Here is a 21,042-nt window from a genome sequence, read left to right on the forward strand (position 1 = left end):
TTTGCTAAAAGCTCTTTCTCTGATGGTTTTTGTCATTACGCCACAACAAGACCATGGGCTCAGTGGGAGTTTGATCAATACCAGTTGACTGATTCTTACAATATACTATTAGGAATATTTCCTCCCCATGAGAAAATATATCAAGAATAATTCTAACGGTCTTAAAGGTAATCTACAAAAAGGCATTTGGAATATTCCAACACTTGGGGAACTTAGTAAAACAAATAGTTCTTACCTCAGGAAACTGATACCAACTTCAATATGAGAAGAATTAATTCATGTGCTTATGGATTTTTAAGTGTTTGCACTGAAGAGCAATCTCACTGACAAAACTGTACGTGGACAGCATGGTGATGCTGTCAGTGGAGTGGGGTTGCTTTTGGATAGATGCAGTTCCACAGTCCTCAAAAACATAGGCTTGCTGGAATCTCCCAGGCTCTGTTTTTTGAATCCAAGTCAATCAAATGAAGGTTGAATTTCAGCATGACTGACAAGAGGGGAGAGATCAGATCGCAAACTGTTTCTTCAGAAACAAGTTTTCTGGGAATAGCTTAGAAAACAGTGGACCATTTAATTCTTATTGATACAGTTGGTGGCCCAGTAAATCCCAAACATCTTTTCCATTGGATGCATCACTGGAGTGACCATTTGTGAACTAAAAGGGGACCAGCCATCATGCAATCAGACTGGGAAGGGGTCCCGGTCACCTCCTTGTCCAACTCATACACCCACGGGGAATTCCCTCTAGAACCTACCCAAAAATGGTTTCCTAGGTTCTGCTCAAAGACCCCCAAGGAGGGGAGCCCCCCTCCTCTCAAGGCTGCCCATTTGGGAGCTGCTGTCTCTTGAGGCTACCCATTCTCTGCCTGTTCTATCTTTGAAAATCTCAGGTTGTTAGGAAGTATTTCCTGATTTCAAACCTAAATTCACCTCTTTGCAGCTTCCACTCATGACAGAAGCAGGGTTCTGCCCTCTGAGAAAGACCACACCAAGCCTGATCCATCTTTTACAGGACAAGCCTTGGACGTTTGAAGGTTCCTATCACATTCTCACTGAATCTTCTCTTCTCTGGGCCATGTCATGGGAAAGAGAAAGTGTAGTTTCATGGAGAGATCACTGGACTGGCAACCAGGAAGAGCCTAGGTTTGAATTATACATTAGCTATTCAGCTCTAGGCATATCATGTAATCTCTTTTGGCCTGAATTGCCTCACCTTGAAAAAAGGGGGGGTTGGGGGCGGCTAGGTGGCGCAATGAGTAAAGCGCTGGCCCTGGAGTCAGGAAGACCAGAGTTCTGTTCCGGCCTCAGACACAATCCCCCACACAAAAGAACTAGCCATGTAACCTTGCACAAGTTACTTAACCCCAATTGCCCTCCAAAAGGCAAAAAAAGGGGGGGTAGAGGGTAGGATTCAATGACTTCTGAGTTCCTCTGAGGACCTACATGCAAATCACTTGTGCTATCTGGATCTCAGTTTACTAATCTGTAAAATGCAAAGAGTAGACTGTTGTTCCATCATTTCAGTCATGTCTGATTCTTTCTAACCCCATTTACTATTTTCTCAGCAAAGATATGGGAGTTGTTTGCCATTTCCTTCTCCAATTCATTTTACATGTGAAGAAACTGAGGCAAACAGGGTTAAGTAACTTGCCTAGAGTCTCCCAGCTGGCAGATATCCAAGGCTAGATTCATTGGATCTCCCTGATTCCAAGTCCAGTGCTCTCTGCACTGCACCATGTCACTGGCCCTGAAGTTTACAGATGCCTCTGAATCTGTGATGTTAGAAAAATGTACCTTATGATTGCATTTCAACCAATCAAGATATATCAGGCCCTTTCAAAGACCAGAGAATTTTCAAACTGAACAGGAACTGAGAAGTCATCTGATCTAATTACCACTTAAAAATGCAGGCAACTGAGGCCCGAGCGGGTAGATGACTTTGCCAAAGGTGACATGAGTGATACGTGGCAAGACTCAGGCCTAGCTCTCAGCTCAAAGTCCAGGCACTGTCCGCATGAGGAGGATTGAGGGAAATATTTGCAAAATTCAGATTGGATGGGTTTTTGTAGTAACTATGGAATTCATTTTCATTGTAGGATATAGAAGTGTGCATAGGCACACGTGTTTGTGTGTGTATGTGTTTGTGTATTTCATCCCAAAGACCTCTCATTTTCTGGAAAAGGCATTTGTGTGGACAATTTCGACTTTTTGAATATCATTGTATATGTGTTTATGCATGTGTGTACATGTCTCTGTGCTCATGTGTATATAGATATGCAAATATATACATATATGTAAATATACACAGATATGTGCATATACACAGATGGGTATGTACACATACATTTATACACATGCATTTTTACACACACACACATCCTTTCTTTTTCATATTGGCTCCTTAACTACTGCCATCAAAATTTCCAAATCTTTTGCTCCTTAAAAAAATGACATTTAATTAAATAAATCCAATCAAATTGCTGCCTCCCCTCCCATGCTCTGAAGCCATCAGCCCACATATCTCTTCCATTTCTCAGTTAAACTCTGGGCTCCATGGGATGCAGTCTAACCTTGGGATTCCACTTTGGTTCATCCTTCTCTTCAATCCTGGACACACTGGCTTCCAAATGAATCTCTTAAAGGTCACTAATCTCTCCAAAGCTGCCAGTGCTGTCGTAATTGCCACATCTGAAGGGTTTTTGTGAGTCCCTCACCTTTCTTTACCTTTCTCCTCGCTGGGTTTTCAGGACACCGCTCTCCTTTGATTCTCTTCCTCCTTCAGTCTCTTTGCTGGCTCATCACCTGTATCATCTCCCGCTCCCCAATACTCTGTCCTGGTCACTTTTCTTTACTTGTGCTGTCCTCTGCCTTGCTGCTCTCATTAACTTCCATGGGTAAAATGATTATCTCAATGTAGAAAACTTATCTATACATGTATCCAGCCGGGGTCTCTCTCCTGAGCTTCAGTCCTACCAATTGTCTATTGGACATGTCAAGCAAATTCCCAGAAAGATCACAAATCCAAGTCTATTTTTTTCCCTTATCCTTCCTTCAGTAGCCTTCCATATTCTAAGCTTCTTTTTTATTCCATAAAAGGCAACAGAATTTTTCCAGTCTGCAGGGTCTGTAACCTCTGCATTACCTACAAGTTTTTATAGTTCCATAGTTCACATATCAAATCAGTTGTCAGTTCTCACCATTTCTACCTTTATGACATTTTATACACTCAATCCAATTATTAATATAAAATTTAATATTAATATATAATATATAATAATCAATTATTAAGATCCTATTATGTGTCAGGCACTATAATAAGTGCTGGGGATATAATTAAGAAAAAAGAAGACAGTCCTTCCCCTAAGGAACTTGCAATATAGTAAGTGGGATCCTGTATACACAAGAAGGCAAGAAAGCAGGAAGAAGGGGGAGTGAGGAGACCAGGTCGTATGCAGGGTGGAGACGTCTGGTTCTGTGAGTTGCAGCAGGTGCAGAACGGATGCATGATCTGACTCCTTCCCTCCATTCAGACAATGCACCATCTCAGTTTCATCTTGTCATCTTCCTTCACCTAAATTACTGAAACAGATTTCTGATTGTTCACCCTCCCATCGGTCTGATCCATCCTCCAAGAAGATGCTGAAGTAATTTTTCTTAATCAAAGGTCTAACCATGTCACTCTTCCAAATGAGAAACTCCATTGGTTCCCTATTGGAACCAATAAGCAGGATAAAATTCAAAATTTTATTGATCCCAGCCATTAAAGCAATTCACAACCTATCTTTTCAGCCTGATAGTGTATCAGTTACTTCCTGTTCTCTGCCACAAAACCCAGCTGGCCTCATTCTGTCTTTCACCCATGACACTCTCTCCTATCTTCTCCACTTTGCTCATATCTCATCTCCATTGGCCTTTCTCTTCCTTCAAGAACTGGCTCGAGTGTCGCCTTCCACCTGGAACCTTCTGTGCTCTCCCTTCCCAAACCAATGCCCTCTCCCCATAACTCCCTGCTATTTCTTCTCTTTATATGGATTCCATAATGACATGGATATGGGTGTTTATGTAAGTAAAGTAGCACAGAGCACGGGGCTTTGAGTCAGGGCAGAGATGTAGCTTCAGATCCTGTCCCCCCATTTCCTACCTAGGGAGCCATGCCTCGTACATTCCCCATGGCTGCTCTCCTTTGGGAGGGAGACTGGTGTGGTGCCAACAATAGTCAGAAGAGCTGATTTCAAATCCTGATGTGCCCCTTTTATCTGTTTGACCTTTCGCAAATCTTTTCGCTCCTCAAGATTTAAGTCTTCTCATCGGTAAAATTGTGGGGTTTTATCAGACAGTCCCCCACCCCCTTCCCTGCAGATCTGAGCCTATGATTAAATCTGCTTTTGCCTACGGGGGGCAGACCTGAATGTCAAACTCTATTCTCTCATTCCACCACACCAGTAAACACAGCAGGAAGTCCGAGCTTTGGGTTTCATCTATTGTCCTCTCAGATATTAAAAAGTTAAACAAGTCCATTAAGGTCAAGTTTACAAGGAAATTTCCAGTACTTGATTGCTTTTCACCCAAAAGATAGAATGCAATTTCAGTTTCCAGTTCATTTAATTGGCTTGCATCAACCAGAGATCTTTTCTCGACCCCATCATACAGGGAGTTCCACAATACTCGGTCTTCCCAACATACACTTAGAGGTTCGGGCATGCCAGGCGTGCTCAGTCATCTCGATTGAACCCAATTCTCTTCCATCAAGGGCAATGAGAAGCCAAGTAGGAAGCCGTCCATTTGTGCATATCAAAGGAGATTAACTTGATTAACAACATTACAGAAGGCAGTTCTGTGGAAGGAATTCTGGGAGATCAGAGAGCAATGATGAAAGACTGTTTTAATCAACTTGTACCCTGGTGGGGGTTAATGAAGCAGGAAGAGTAACAGACCAGCTTCTACTGCTTTAACTGAAGAGTCACCATGGCTCCCAATTCTTAAAAAGGGACTGGATCTGTGATATGCTAATGACCTCTAAGGGTTCATGAGGAGAATTCTGGAGGCTGACCTCGCCATTCAGAAGCCCTGAGGTCACCCTGCCTTTGACACTTACTAGCTGTAGATACATAGGCATATCACAGAAAGTTTAAGAGCTCACTTTCTTCAGATGTAAAATTGGTATAAAATAGCTACCCTACCTGTTATAGTGTTGCTGTGTGGCTCAAATGGCATGTCACAGTTAAAGATCTCTTCTTTGTTGAAGGTACTCTGAATTTTCCTTTTACCACCATTAGTCATACTGGTAACAAAAGAGAAGCTTGAAATCCTTCAACAGTTCCTTAGAACCTCAACCTCCCCTTTAAAATATGTTCTGTGATTCACGGTGAAGAATACTTCTAGCCAAGTGTTTGGAAAATAAGGAATGTCATTCAACAGAGCTTTAGAGTTTGGCTTTTTAGCAGCTTGCCTTCCGACATTTGGCTGGTCCCCAAATTGGGTGCTTTGAGATAGCACTCAATACATCTCTAAGAGAAAAATTAATCCACAGTTCATAAGTTCTTTATTTTCCCTATAATTGAACATTTATCCCATTCAGAGAGATATATGAAGCCACCACCACCCCCTATTTTGAGTGGAGTAACCATATTTCCCCACTAAGTCCCCAAAAGCAAAGAGTTCATTAAAACATTAACATCATTATTGAAAAATATTGGCTCTTGAGGTTCTGAGTTCAAAACCTACTTCTATCTCTGAGAGACTGGTTGTTTAACCAACAGACCTCACCCTCACCCACGGCAAGATGTCCTCTGAATATATCTCCAGGTCCAGATCTATCATGTGAAAACCAGCCATCCAATCAACAACATTTATTAAGCACCTACTATGTGCCAGACATTGTCCTAGTGAAGAGGTTACCTATAAAGAGGGTTAGTGTTGCTCTGGAGACCCCAAAATACCAACATGCTGTATCCTGCCAAACAAATTCGACTCAAGCCTTCTCAGCCAAAGAAAAGTAAAGTTTATTAAAAGTTTGCTTGCATTGGACACAGAGTAAGTAAGTCTGTGCTAGGTCCTTCTATGGCGCTCTCACACCATATGTGAGATGGTGTCTTATATACAGAAGGCTGTGGGAGGAATCCAGGGGTGGTCTAGAGGAGGAGTTTGGGGAGGGTCTTCAGAAGGAGTTAATGAGGGCAATGAGTGCTTAAGGGTGGGAAGTTGCTGGAGGCTACCTGGGGACTACAGACAATGGGCTAGGCCAGTTCAAGAGTGGATTGATATTTTCATAAGCTCAAGGGTGGGAAGTAGATGGACAATGGAGGGCTAGGCTAGTAACTGAGGTCTGGGCCCAGCCACAATGTAAGGCAATAAGCCTCATGCAAATGCCTCATATGATTTAATCAGAGTTCAAGGGGGGTTCCCAGATCCTGTACCTCAAAGATTCAAGGGGAGCTCAAGGGGGCTCCCAGAGCCCACACCTCATCACTAGGTCTTGGGAATACAGACAATGAATTACACAATCCCCTCTCCAAACAAGCTCACATTCTAACAGGGGAAACACCAAACACACAGAAATATATACTGCATAAATATAAACTGAGCAGCTAGAAATAGATACAGGCAGTTGAATACAAGAGAGTGTGAGAGGATAGCTACTCTCTGCTGCAGATGGGGCTCCCTCTGGAAAAGCTTTAGCAGAATACAACTTCTAAAGGTATTAATTAGCAAAGGTCACCAGGCATGATGGAAGAAGAAAGCATCCACCTTGGCATCATCCAAAGTCATGTGTCTGACACGTAGGACCCTGGGCAAATCACAACCACACATTGTCCTCTGAAAATGTTCTGGAAATAGTAGAGAGCTGAGTTTCTATTCATCCTTGTCCGTCCAGTTTTAATCACCATGCTAGATACCTAGTAAGTGTTCAATAAGTCCTTGGCAAGCTCTGTAATTTGCATTAGTAGGTGAGATTTCCCAACTGAGAGTACTCTACCCTAAAGAAAGCACCGAGAGGTAGATACTAGGAATGTTTTCTTTTCTGGAATATATTTTGGACAGGGATAATTGGATGCTCCCCATAAATGCACTTTTTTGCAAAATAACTTTTTTGCTTCTGTTCAGTAAGGGGGGCATTTTCTTTCCTGAGATCCTCCCTACTGGGCTCTCTGCCTGATTCATGGGACCAAAATATAACCACCTGGAATAAAGTCTTCAAATACAATTATGTGAAATCACAAGCCACTAAAAGTGAGGCTCCAAGCAGCTGTCTCAGAGGCAGTAGATTCATGACATCCTAATCAAGGGGTTTTTTGTTAGCTTGCCTTGGCCATCAGAGGACGATGAGGGGTTCATTGCTCTGATCACTACTCTCCAAGGCTGCTGGAGAGTCCACACATGTGTTCCTTCTCAGCTCCCAGGACTTTCCACATAGGACCAAAGAAGTGGAGGAAGTTCTTTCTGGCTATTGTCAAGGAGCTAAAAAACTGCATCTGGATTGGGCTTACTGGGTGCCAAGTTGCAAAGGCTCTGTCGCTAGCACCTGCAGAGCCTGGAGTTTTGGCTGAAGAACCCTTAATTATCTCCAGCCTGAAATGACTGGCTTAACAATGAAAGGAAATAATCCCACTGAGCAAACGAAAAAAGAAGGATGCTCTTTTATGAGCAGCTAATCACACAGGTGTTAAATACCTCTGGTTGACCCTTTCATTGCTGGCTCAGCCCAACATCTGTTTTGTTATCATTGGTGCATCTGCCTAATAACATTCTGATGAAATCAACAGCATTGTCCCCATGAAATTACCTTAGTTTTACACGAATAAAACTCCCTTCTCACCTGCCATAGGGCACTCAAATTGTAGCTTCGAGTATACTGCAATATGATCTGAAAGATGCCACTGACCTCCACAGTTGATGGAACTTAACCAGTCACATTCTCTGCTGCTTAGTGTATTGATGGAAGGGTTAGATGAGCAGGAAGAGAAGAAAAATAACATCTCGAAATGGAATGCAGATTTCCAGCCGAAAGGGCCGTCATTTTACAGATGCAGATAGCCTGAGAGCAAGGCTAAGTGATTTGCCAAGGGTCGAATAGCTAATACCGTATGTACCTGGGCTAAGATTCGAAGTCTGTCTGTTCTTCCTGACTCCAAACCCAACATTCTATGCACTGCACCACCTGGTGGTTTGGGGAAAATGTCCGGAATGAATCGAAGTGCATGTGTTAACTGTAAGTAATTTTGGTAGGAAATCGGGTGCATTCTCATGGAATCTTGGTTTCATATCTTTTATTAATAATCAGTGTCCTTTGACTGATAGAAATGTATAATAAATATGAATATATATAATGCATATACATACACACATATATTATTTACATGTATTATATATACACACATCAAATATTATGAAATGTGTTAGAGTTGTGTAATCTACATATTAAACAATTCTATTAATCTATGACATAAATTAATAATATGAAATATATATTATTCTATAACATATATGTATTTAACTACTGTGGCTTAAATTTAATTTAACTAGGCAGAGGTTCTCTTTATAGAATACTAAATAATTGAGTGGAGATACACCTAGACCACAACACAATTGATCCCACTTACTGAGGTTTGATTATCTTAGTAAGTACATTAATTCCTATGTCGACATAGTGATTGGACTCATGATCTCACTGGCATGGACATTCTCTCCAAAGATACCATCAGTTAGTCAATCTAGCAAACCAGTAATCATTTATTTAATGCCTTCTATCTGCCAGATACTATTCTAGGTGTTGGATTCCAGATGGCAGCCTGTTCCTACCATCTCAACCTGCATAATTCATGACTCTGTAAACATTCCAGACAATGGCAGCCCTCCTCTGCATCTCTTTTCCAACAGGTTGAGTTAAGAGCAAGTTCTGTCCCCATAGGATAATGGATTGGATGAAGACTTTCTGGAACTTAGCCATGCACAGACCATGACAATTGCATGATGGCCTCGACTCGTCCTGGAAGCTTCTGCAGCAGGCTCCATGTCACGGGAGCAGGTCAGGGACAGGGCCAGCACTCAGTCCCTGAAAACCTCATGTAGGATGGTGACTGGGATAAGCATTGCAGTCCTTCCATACGTCCACATCTGGGAGATCAAAGCTGAGGCATGGCGCCTGCAGTGGCTGCTGGTGCCTTCCCATCACTGGTTCCCTGATACTGTCCCACCTTCTGGAGGGCAGGGAGTTGTGGATGCATTTGTCCCTCTCCCCCAATATTTACCATAGGCCTAGCACATAGTAGGTGTTTAATAAATACTTGCTGATTGATCACAATTTCTTGTTACCTATTAATCACCTTCAACTACTGCTCTGCTTTTTTTTTAATTGCACACCTTCCCTAATTCCCTCATCACTTATGGCCCTACTAAGTGCCCTTAGTCTTTGAGAGCCTCCAAACTATAATGTTTTAGGTAATCTTTGTAAAATGTAACCTTTAGCTTAATTTCTGTAATGCTTTAGTTCATTTTTGTAGGATGTAAGCTCCTAGGGGTAAGGAAATATTTCCTTCCTCTTTTTCTGTCCCCAGGCCTGGCATAGTGCCTGGCACATATTAAGCAGAGTATTTCTTGCTTCACCTCTATAAAGTTTGGGGCTTTCTCATTCCAACTAACATTGATGAGTCAGGGCTGCCAGAGCAAGGCCATAGCTAGGAACTTCGTCCCAAGGGCTGGTAAGGTGTGGCCCCAGGCTTAGCTCTGTCTCCCTCCGTGCCCTCTGCTCCAGTCTCCATCCTCATGTGTTCCACCCACTGTCCATCACGTTTAGTTTTAGTCTCTACCCTATGTTATTAAGACCTTCCAGTGATTAGCACCTGAGCACCTGAACCAGTTACCATATATTAACTCTCACAAAGGGACATTTGCTTTGAAGATATGGTTAAAACAGCAGTTTCAAAGCATTTCTCCCAGAACTCTGGGCTCATACTCTTTCATCCTTCACCTCAGTTTCAGGAAGGAGTGGGCTCGCATAAAGCACAGGCCCCACCAAGTCACATCCAAATTCAGCGTAGCCCAAAGAGGAGTGCCTGTCTGTACCATAGCTGTACTGGGCCAGACAGGGCATTTTTCCAGGCTCCTTTCACACCTTCTCTTCATAAGCTCCTATGGCTGAGTTATCACCTCTTTGCTGAAAATTCTCTATCTACCTAACCAGCCATAACTTCTCTGCTGTCCTCCAGGCTCCCATCTCCAACTGGTTTTCAGACATCTCAGACTGGAAGTCCAGGAGATATATTATACTAAACATTTTTTTCCAAAATGGAACTCATTATATTTCCCCCTAAAACCTCTCCCCCTACCATCCCTATTACTCTAGAGAACAAAAACATCCTCCCAGTGCCAGACTCGAGGGTTAGGAGTTAACCTGAACTCCTCAATACTTAGCCCCCCCCCATCCAATCTGGTACCAAATTCTATCGATTTCACCTACTTAACGGCTCTTGTATGTCCCCCCTTCTCTCCTCTGATTCCACCAGTGTTTCCTCACACCTAGACAATGGCAACAGTGAGCTGGTGGATCTACCAGCCTCAGGTCTCCATCCACTTACAATTCATCATCCATTGGTGACCAAATGAGCTTCCTGACATGCAGGTCTGACCATGTCACCTGTTTAATAAACTCCAATGGCTCCCTGTTTCCTCCAGGGTCAAACATGATACCACTCTTCACCATTCAGAGTCCATATAAGCTGACCTCTCCTTATTTCACCCTGTGAGGCTCTCGGGAATCCAGCGGCTCTCAGACTCGCCGTTCCTCGAACGAGATCCTCAGTCTCCCAAATCCAGGCTGTTTTGCTGCTGTCCTCCATTCGTGGAATATGCTCCTTCCTCCTCTCTTCCTCTCTGGCTTCCTCCAAGTCCTAGCTAAAACCCCCCTTCCTGTGAGAAGCCTTTCCTGAGCCACCCACCCTCAATGCCTTCCCATCTCCACTGTCTCCTGAAAAGATTTCACTTGTATGGAGCTGCATGCTTCAGACTGGGGGTCCTTGGAGGGCAGGGACTATCGGCCTTTCTTTTTATCCCCAACATTTAGCACATTTAGCCTGGCACATGGTAGGCTCTTCTTTGATGCTGACTGACCGAGTGACCTCCCCTGTGCTCAGCCTCCATTAAATCCTAGCCTAAACTCCAGCTCTTGGGCTCCCACCTATTGCCATTTCAACCTTTCAAAGTTTCTTAGGTCATTGGCATCTCTAACACTTCATCTAAAAACAAGAGAAAAATTAAAGAGAGAGCAAGGACATGTCCTCACAGGACACAGGATGGCAGCCCAGTTGAGCAGTGAAGCAGCAGGAGCCTGCTGAGGCCTCTGGCACAACCTTGCTCCCCACAGCCGGTAGCCTCCTGTCTGAGTCATTCCAGTTCAGGTGAGTGGGGCCAGAGGTCACTCCTCCAGCTGGAGGCTCCCAGCCTTTTTCCTTCCTCACTCGAACCCAGACAGGCAGAAAAGTCATGGAAGCTCACTTTGGACAGAGAGTGTCTTTTGTAATACACCCCAGGGCTGTGTCAGCAGCCCCTCCAAAGCTCTCCCTTCACCGTGTGGCTAAAGGATCTGCCCAGGTTCCAAAGTCCACAAGTTTATCAGCCAGACTCCATGTGCTGCTGAAGACTGATGTGGCCAGGACCCTCCCAGATGACCATTGTATTTGAATTTACTTTGTGTCCGTTGGACGTCCCTTACATGTCACTTCGGCACTGATGTCCATCGTCTGTCCCTGGGGGCCGGATTTGGTCTCTTTCAGTGCCTTCTTATAATGTGAGCTCCTGGAAAGCAGGATTGTCTTGACTTGTGTGTGTGCCCCCATTGCCTGGCAGTGACTTGTGTAGAGTGAGTGCTTTTCCATCCCTTCGTTCATTCAGTCAGGCCTTGGTTCATTCATTTGGTGCTTTTAAAGAGAAGATTCAATTTTCATTTCAGTTCCTCATCCTTGCCTTTTCAGACAATGTCAATCTCATGGTTTTGTTTGTAGCGAGTCATGGTACTCCTGACGATATGAAGTAATTAAACTAACCGGGATATCAATAGAAACTTGGAATGGATCTTTTGTGGCAAGTGGCTATTGCATCTTCAATAATAGCTAGAAATCATAAAAGTTATAGCCTCTTTGTGTGATGGGGAGAAAGCTACGTGAAAGAGAGAAATTATCCTTCTAGAATTCATGGGACTCTAAAATCTACAAAGAATCAAAATTGAGAGTCGCCCAGAAAACAACTGAGAGGGAGAATAAAGGCTGTGAGTGCATAGAAACAGGACAGACAAGAAGATACGAAAGAGGAACTATGGAAAGGACAGCCGCACCCAGCTAACCAATCCACTGCTCAATAAGCATCGAGCTCCTAGCATTTTCCAGGAATTGAGTATTCAAAGAAAATAAAACTGAGGTAGCTCTCCTCTAAGCTTACAGGTATTCAAGGCACCCTAGGATACTGGAAAGATCACTAGGTCTGTAAGCTGAGGACTTGATTTGAGTTCAGATTGAGTCTTTGTCACCTATTGCTTATGTGACTTTGAAGACATGACAGTAGCCTGTGTCCCAAGTTTCCACATTGAATCAATGAGAAGATTTTACGGAATGACGTCTGAGATCCATTCCAGCTTTAAATATGTCGTTCTATTTTCTCTGACTCTATAATTACAGAATTGAATAAGAAAAAAGATGCACCGGACACAAGGAAAGAGCAAAGCTCAGTCAAAGATCAGCCCTTGAGTTCCACTGGTATCATTACCATGCCAAGAGAAGGGAAGGACAATTGATAGGCTGTTTAGAGGACCTCTTGTGGGAAATTCATAGGGAGAGAAGGCTAAGAGCTGTCTGAGCGGTCATGGATCAGCCACCATCTGCATCACTGGAGAGCCCGAACATTAATGAAATCCTAAATCCGTTAAAATATCCGAATGATTGAAAGGAAGAGAATACATTGCACAATCTGCTCATAGGCCTTGTGTGGATTTACTAACTGCAAAATAATATCAAGATCATTTTTGGGGGGAAATAGCTTAAATTATGTGAAGCTATTTGGGGCTTTGTTTTAGTGAATTTTAGGAACCCATGAAATATTTAAAATTGAAAATACAAAAGCATTTTCTAATTTGTTTTAATCCTACTTTTTCACTCAACCCTTTTAGATCTGCAATTCTGCATTATTTTTCACTTTGTTCTAAAGAGGGACTTAATTATGCCCCCCTTTTCCCCAGAACTTCCCCTCTGCCCTTGCCTCAGACACAATTCAACCCCCTACTGTGGAGAACAGAAATATAAAAGAAGCATGGAGGTGGTATAATTTAGGAGCAAAGCGCTAACCTTGATGGATTCTGATGAACCATCAACAATCTGCTTCACAATAAAGGCCACATCGTGTGGGAAGAATGCTTATGCTGTTCTTCTGTCTCTCTCCACATTTTCTACATATAGAAGGAGCCTTATGCCCCATGGTGTTTTATGACTTCCTAAAGAGAGCCACATCTCTTAGCTATTTTTAGATCCCCAACAGCCTAACTGAGTCAGTTCTTTGCCCAAGGACGATAATCCCCTAGAGTGTAGACCTCCGCCTTGTTTTATTAGTAGTGTTCATGGTGTTCACACATTTTTAGAGTAACATTTTTTTCCTAAGAAAAAAGACACATTATAAAGTGTTTGTCTGGTACACTCCTTACACTCTCTCCTCCCTGCCCCCATCTCACTTCTTAAAAGAGAGAGGAAAATGGATTACCTTTACACTGCACTCCCAGGAAACATCTATTTGCTGTTCAACTTGAAAAATGCAGCTGAAAATGACTGGTTTTGTATTAGCAACATAAAACACAGAAAATGTGATGTATTAGCCCATCAGGTATAAGATTACTTTGAATATAGAAAGAATAAAAATATATATATATATATGTGCAATATTTCTGCAGTTGATTTTGTTGCTTACAAATACTTTTTTTTTTCTCCCCCAGTTGCTCCCACAATCCAGGAAATTAAATCTGGCACAGTGGCCCCTGGACGCAGCGGATTGATAAGATGTGAAGGTGCAGGTGTGCCACCTCCAGCTTTCGAGTGGTACAAAGGAGAGAAGAAGTAAGAACTTGGGGCTTTTTGTTGGCATCTGAGAACGTTGAGCTGATGTGTTTGTGTTTATGAGACACTAGTTGCTTAAACTGGGTTGGATGCCTCTTGTAGGCAGGTTGGTGAGCCCCACGTGGGCCCCATAGTGGGAGGCTAAGGAGCTAATTGTGTCAGAAAGAAATGTCCGGTTTTCTAGGACAGTGGAAATGATTGTCAAGTTGCAATTTCATACCTATTTACATTTTTACCTCATTTCTGAACCTACATTCTTAGGTACTTTCACAAATACTCACATATGCACCAGACATAACTAGTAAAAAGACACCTGACATTAAATTAAACCCCTTCTAAATTCTATCTCGTTCTCTCCCTGTCTCTTTGTTTCAGTGTTTCTTCCTCTGTCGCTTTCTCTCTCCATTTTTGTCTCTCTTATCTCTATCTCTCCGCTTCTTTCTGTCTCTGTCTCTCCCTGTGATTTTAATGGCATAGTGACCTTCTACAAATCCTTCACCCAATGCAGATCAGCATCTGTTCCCCAATTTATGAAATAATTGCTGGGGGGGAGGGGGAGTGCACTCAGATTAAGTAAATTGGGGAAGATTATAAAGACCATGTTTTCCAAAAGGAGCACTGGAACCCAAGTTTTTCACATTCTAAATAAATCTATTATAACATACCACAATATAAACTAGTCAATTGTTCAGTCATTTAACAACCATTTTTGAAGTGACTACTGTGAGGCAGTTTGCTGTTGATAGAAACATTAATACTACTGCTGGGACTCCTCCTCTTCCTCTTACTAAGTACTTATTAATCACCTAATCCTTTTTCTCATAGACCTTCAATTCTAACATGGGAAATGAATAAATATATTTATATGCAGAATAAATATAAATATATGAAGCAGGGAAAAAGTAGTTCCATATAGTTAATTGAGAGGGTCAGGAAGAATATAAAAGGTGGTACTTCAAGTTAAGCAATACAAAGTGCCCTTGACTTTTTCAAATACATTTTTATTGCTCTCTTTTATTTATATATTACCAAAATTCGTCTAAATATCCTTAGACCACCTCCCTTCCCAGAAAACTTTACCATGTCACAAAGAATATTTTTAAAGGAAAAAAAAAGAGGAAGGGGAAAATCAAAAAAACTGCAATACGCTGAAAAAGTGTGAAAATAGATGCAATTTTCTACATAGTGGAAATAACATGCAAACAAGATATATACGGGATAAATTGGAATTGAGTTTACTCTTTTATGGTTATTCTTCCCATTTTTCTTTTTGTAATCACTTGGTATATTGTTCTCTTTGTTTTTCCTACTTGGCTTTGCATCAGTTCATGTAAGTCTATCCAAGTTTCTCTGTGTTCATCATATGCATCATTTCTTAAAATATTTTAATATTCCATCATATTCAGCTTCTACGGCATGTTTAAACATTCCCCAGCGGATGGGAACCTACTTAGTTTGGGGGTCTTTGCAGTCACAAAAGGTCACTTAAGACATATTTTGTAGTATATGGAAAATTTCTCCTTATCAATGACCTCTTAGAATATTCGTGTCATATTGGAATCTGGGATCAACATTATGGATAATGATATGGTATTTGCATAATACCAACCAAGCATTAACAAACCCATCTTCCTAAAAACCCTCTAACATTGACTCTCCCCATCTTTTGTTATCTTATCCAGGCTCCTAGGCATGAGCTGAAACCTTAGAATTGTTTTGATTTATTGTTCTCTCATTATTAGAATTTGGACCATTCTTTCATAGAGAGGTCAACAGTTTGTATTTCTACTTTAAGAATTGTTGACTCGTATTTTTTTTTACCACTAAGCTATTGTAAATACCCTTGACTATCTCAATAAGATTTCAATGCAATTTTAAAACAGCAAATAAACCACAATTTAACCCTGCCTTCCACAAATCTTATCCCAATCACTCATAATGAATTCTTAAAAGTCATGACCATGCAATGTATACTTTAGCTGTTTCCTTGAAGCTGAAAAGTCTTTGAGCATGGACCTGTTGGTTCATTATTTGCCTGTTGGCTGAGGTCAGGCCTAGATAAGTTATAAGAGGCTGAGGCACATTGATAAAGTTTTGGGGGAACAACTATTCTTGAAGCTTAATTACCAAGGTATTCATATATTTCAATTTCTGCATTATTGGAAAGAGTAACCATATCATCAACATCACAGACAACTGGAGTATTGAAAATCCCCCTTTGTAGCAACTGTTTTGTATGGCAGCTGGTAGAGTCATGGATAGAGTAGGAGGCTCAGAGTCAGGGAGACTCATTCAATTTCTACCTCTAACATATTGTACAGATCTGAAAAATAGAAATTATAGTAGCACCTACTTCACACGGTAGTTAAGAAGATAAAAGGAGATCAAGCATGCAAAGAGCTAGTGAAATGTTAGCCAGCTTTGTCATTAGCAGCATCCCTAAAGAAGGCACCTCAAGGATGAATCACCATCACCATCACCATCACCATCATCATCATTGTCTTATGGTGGAATATGAACAACATAAGATAATGATGATTTTCAAATACTCTGTTGACACTTGGCTGGTAAAAACCCAGCTACAAAACATTGTCATGGCTTTCAAGAATTCATGATGAGGTATTGGAATAAGATTGTAGTGAAAGATGAAAAGGTGAAATTGTGTTTTATTTCCTATTTTTAAATTGCACTGAAAGCTTATTGAGAAAATCAAAGGCGGTCTCAGAGGCAAGATGGCAGAGTAGAAACGGGACTTCCACGCGGCTGCCGCTTTCACCTCCTCCAATTCATGTAAAAAATGACACTAAACAAACTTTGGAACTACAGAACCCACATAATGACAGAGAGAAGCTAACTTCCTGCTGAAGAGAGTCCAGCAGGACAGCAGGAAAGGGCCAGCACAGGGCTCCAAGAGCTAAGCCCAGCCCACATGAACCAGAGGTTTTAGCCTCAGGGCGGCTACAACCAGCAACCAGCTGAAGGGACTTCAGATCACCAGCAGCTGTGGTGGTTTCCAGAATTATCAACCCATACATATGTAGGACAAAGTGAGAGGTCAATGCAGTGTGGACTTCAGGAACGATGAGTTAGGGAGTGCAGTCCGGCCTTTGCCCCTGGAGGGAAAAGCAGCTGAGGCATGCTGGCCATGCAGCCACCACCACATAGCTGCTTCAGAGCTCCTGGCCAGCAGAGTATAGGGGGACCAAGTGACCAATATGAGGGGTAATAATCCTTGGTTTAACCTGCTTGGATATGGATCACTGTCTAGGGTAAGTCCTGGAGTGCATGACCAGTTTGCCAGAGCTTGTGGAGGCATCAGAGATGGCAGCCAACTAATAGCTCCAGCAGCTGAGAAAACCCCAGAAATCTGGGACAAAGCTCCTTTCTCTGGTAGCAGAGTTCTACTGTGGCAAAAATTTCAAAAGTAAAGTAATTGAGTGGCAACTTGAACAAGCAAAGGAAGCAAAGCAAGCACAGAAATCCAACTTTACATTCCTATTTTGGGGAGAAAAAGGATAAAAGCATGGAACAGGAGGAAGACAGTGAAGTCAGAACTCCTGCACCAAAAGCTTCCAAGAAAAATACAAGCTGTTTACAGGCCACAGAGAATCTTAAGAAGGATTTTGAAAACCAAATAAGAGAAATGGAGGAAAAATTGGGAAGAGAATGAGAATGATGCAAGAAAATTATGAAATGAGAGTCAACAACCTGAATGAAGAAAATAATACCTTAAAAAATAGACTAACTCAAATGGCAAAAGAGGCTCAAAAAGGCATTGAGGAGAAGAATGCCTTAAAAAGCCAAATTTCCCAGATGAAAAAAGAATCTAAAAATCTCACTGAAGAGAATCATTCCTTCAGAATTAGATTGGAGCAAATAGAAGCTAGTGAGAAGAATGCCTTAAAAAGCCAAATTTCCCAGATGCAAAAAGAATCTAAAAAAGGTCACTGAAGAGAATCATTCCTTCAGAATTAGATTGGAGCAAACAAAAGCTAGTGACTTTATAAGAAATCAAAATGCTATTAAATAGATCCAAACAAATGAAAAAATAGAAGACAATGTGAATTATCTCATTGGAAAAACCACTGACCTAGAAAATAGATCCAGGAGAGATAATTTAAAAATTATTGGACTACCTGAAAGCCATGATCAAAAAAAAGAACCTAGAAATCATCCTTCAAGAAATTCTCAAGGAAAATTACCCTGATGTTTTAGAACCAGAGGGCAAAATAGAGTTTGAAAGAATCCACCTATCAACATCTTGAAAAAGATCCAAAAATAAAAACTCCTAGGAATATTATAGCCAGGATCTGGAGTTCCCAGATCAAGGAGAAAATATTACAAGCAGCTAGAAAGAAACAATTTGAATATTGTAGAAACACAATCAGGATAACACAGGATCTGGCAGCTTCTACACTGAGGGATCGAAGGGCTTGGAATATGATATTTTGGAGGTCAAAAGAGCTGGGATTAAAACCAAGAATCACCTACCCAGAAAAACTGAGTATCATGTTTCAGGGGAAAATATGGTCATTCAATGGAATAGAGAACTTTCAAGCATTCTTGATGAAAAAAACAGAGTTGAATAGAAAATTTGACATTCAGATACAAGAAGCAAGAGAAGCATGAGAAGGTAAACAGGGAAAAGAAATCATGAGGAACTTATCAAAGTTGAACTATTTACATTCCTACGTGGAAAAATGATCATTGTAACTTATGAAATTTTCTCAAGTATACATAGACAGAGGGTACAGGACCAGTTGAATTGGAAGGGATGATACTTAGGTGAAATTAAGAGGTGATAGAGGAATATAAGGAGAGGAGATGGGGAAAGACAGAATGAGGTAAATTATCTCATGTAGAAGAGGCAAGGGAGGGGCGACTAGATAGCACAGTAAATAAAGTGCCGGCCCTGGAGTCAGGAGCACCCCGAGTTCGATTCTGGCCTCAGACACTTAACACCCACACAAAAAAAAAACTAGCCGTGAAACCTTGGGCAAGTTACTTAACCCCAATTGCCTTCCAAAAGGCAGAAAAAAAAAGAGGCAAGGGAAAACTATAACAATGGAGGGGAAGAACAGGAAGGCAAAAGGGAATGATTCAGACTTACTCTCATTGAATTTGGCTTAGGGAGGGAATGACATACACACTAAATAGGGTATCTCACCCTACACAAGAGTATGGGGAAAGGGGATGAGAGGGGGGATGATGGAAGGGATGGCAGGCTGGGGGTGGGGAAGAAAGTTGGAAGTACACACTATTTAAAGGGACAGGATCAAAGTAGAGAATAGAACAAGTGGGGGTGGGATAGAATGGAGAGAAATACAGTCAGTTTTTCACAGTATATCCACTATGGAAATGTTTTGCATAGCTACACATGTACAACCTATATTGAATTGCTTATCTTCCCAGTAAGGGTCACTGATGAGGGAGGAAGGGAAAGAATCTGGAATTCAAAGTTTTAAAATCAAATGTTTAAATATATATATATATATACATATATAATTGTTATTATTTTATATGTTACTGGGAAATAAGTTATACAGGCACTGGGACATAGAGATCCACCATGCCCTACTGGAAAGTCAGAGGGGGGATGGGGAAATTTATGGGAGAGAGCAGATTGGGGGAGGTATTATTCAGTGGGATGGCTGTTTTGGGGTGATGGGTAGGGGGAAAATAGGGAGAAAATTTGTAACTCAAAATCTTGTGGAAATCAATGATGTAAAGTAAAAATAAACGTAAAATTCAATTAAAAAAAGAATCAAGGGGATGGAGGAAAATGTTGGGTAGAAATTCAAATTAATAGAGTAAGAAGAAAAGTGAGAGACGAGGTCACCTTTTCAACAGCACAGAAATCTTAGATGATGACCATAGACCATTGCTTTACTAGAAGGCGTGCTGATAAAAGTTTAACAACCAACTCTCCAAAAGAAAAGAACCAAGTCTATAGGCATGACATACTCCTAAATTTAATATGCATTATTAACATTTTCTCCATCACTTTCTTAAGCCTAAACAATTAACCAAACCAAATTGAATAAAAATTAAGTCCTGAAAAAAAAAGAAAAGAAAATCAAAGGAGTTTCTAATACCTTAGTGATGAAAAATATGAGTGAATAATTCTTAAAAGTTCTTGAAAGACTATTCATGATGGTGTGAAATAATGGTCCAAATAATCATCATCACCATCATCATCAATATATAATTATAATACAAAATATAATCTATATTAATATATGTAGCATTCAAAGGTTTACAAAGTAATTTTAAAATATTATCTCATTTCAAAGGGGAAAACTGAGGCCCAGAGAGGTCAAGTGATAGTTGTTATTCTGGACAGAGATAATTCAGGGGCCTCCAGGACCACTAAAGCTCTAGCTGCTTTTTATTCCTCTGGGAGAGCTTCTCAAGTCAGTGTATAACAGCTGAAGAAATTTGGACAATGTCTCAGCTTCCCATCTGTAAAATGGTGACAATAGGTTGTTGTCAGGATTAAATAAGACAATATATGTCAAATGCTGCAAACCACAAAGTGCGATGGTAATGGTGGTGATGATGATGATATCTAGGTGCTTTTGGCAAACAGTGGTACCTTTCATGCCCTCCTCAGATATTTTAAACCAAATCTTCAAGCACAACAGTGTGCTTGGATGGGATTACATGGGGAAAAAAGGAGAGACTATTTTGCCTTTAAAATGGCGGCATAGAATGTATGTGTTCCAGGGATCCCGTATGCCCTTAAGGACATACTTATCTGTCTACACATTACAAAATGAGACTGTAGTGTTTGATGCAGAGATACAATCAATGATGACTACAATGTGCCAGGCAGTGTAGGGAAATGCCCACATGATGAAGGAATGATGTGACCCATGAAGATAGGCCCATGGCTCATCTTGTTCCCAAATCTGCCGCTGACAGTAGAACCGAGAGATGTTTTCTGAAGGGTACT

The 21,042-nt window shown here is 41.2% G+C and overlaps 1 protein-coding gene across 1 annotated transcript in view; it reads left to right on the forward strand.

Moving 5' to 3' along the window:
- The window catches only part of LOC138165236 (neuronal growth regulator 1), a 1,124,289-nt gene that overhangs the window by 859,061 nt on the left and 244,186 nt on the right, over positions 1 to 21,042 (forward strand). The window contains exon 5 of the mRNA XM_069093354.1: positions 13,967 to 14,087. Coding sequence (XP_068949455.1) covers positions 13,967 to 14,087 — 121 coding nt within the window. The remainder of the gene's footprint in view (positions 1 to 13,966; positions 14,088 to 21,042) is intronic.

Source organism: Petaurus breviceps, unplaced genomic scaffold, assembly GCF_028583685.1.
Source record: "Petaurus breviceps papuanus isolate PSGF00001 unplaced genomic scaffold, PetGlider_PUasm1.0 208, whole genome shotgun sequence".
Classification (NCBI taxonomy): Eukaryota; Metazoa; Chordata; class Mammalia; order Diprotodontia; family Petauridae; genus Petaurus; species Petaurus breviceps.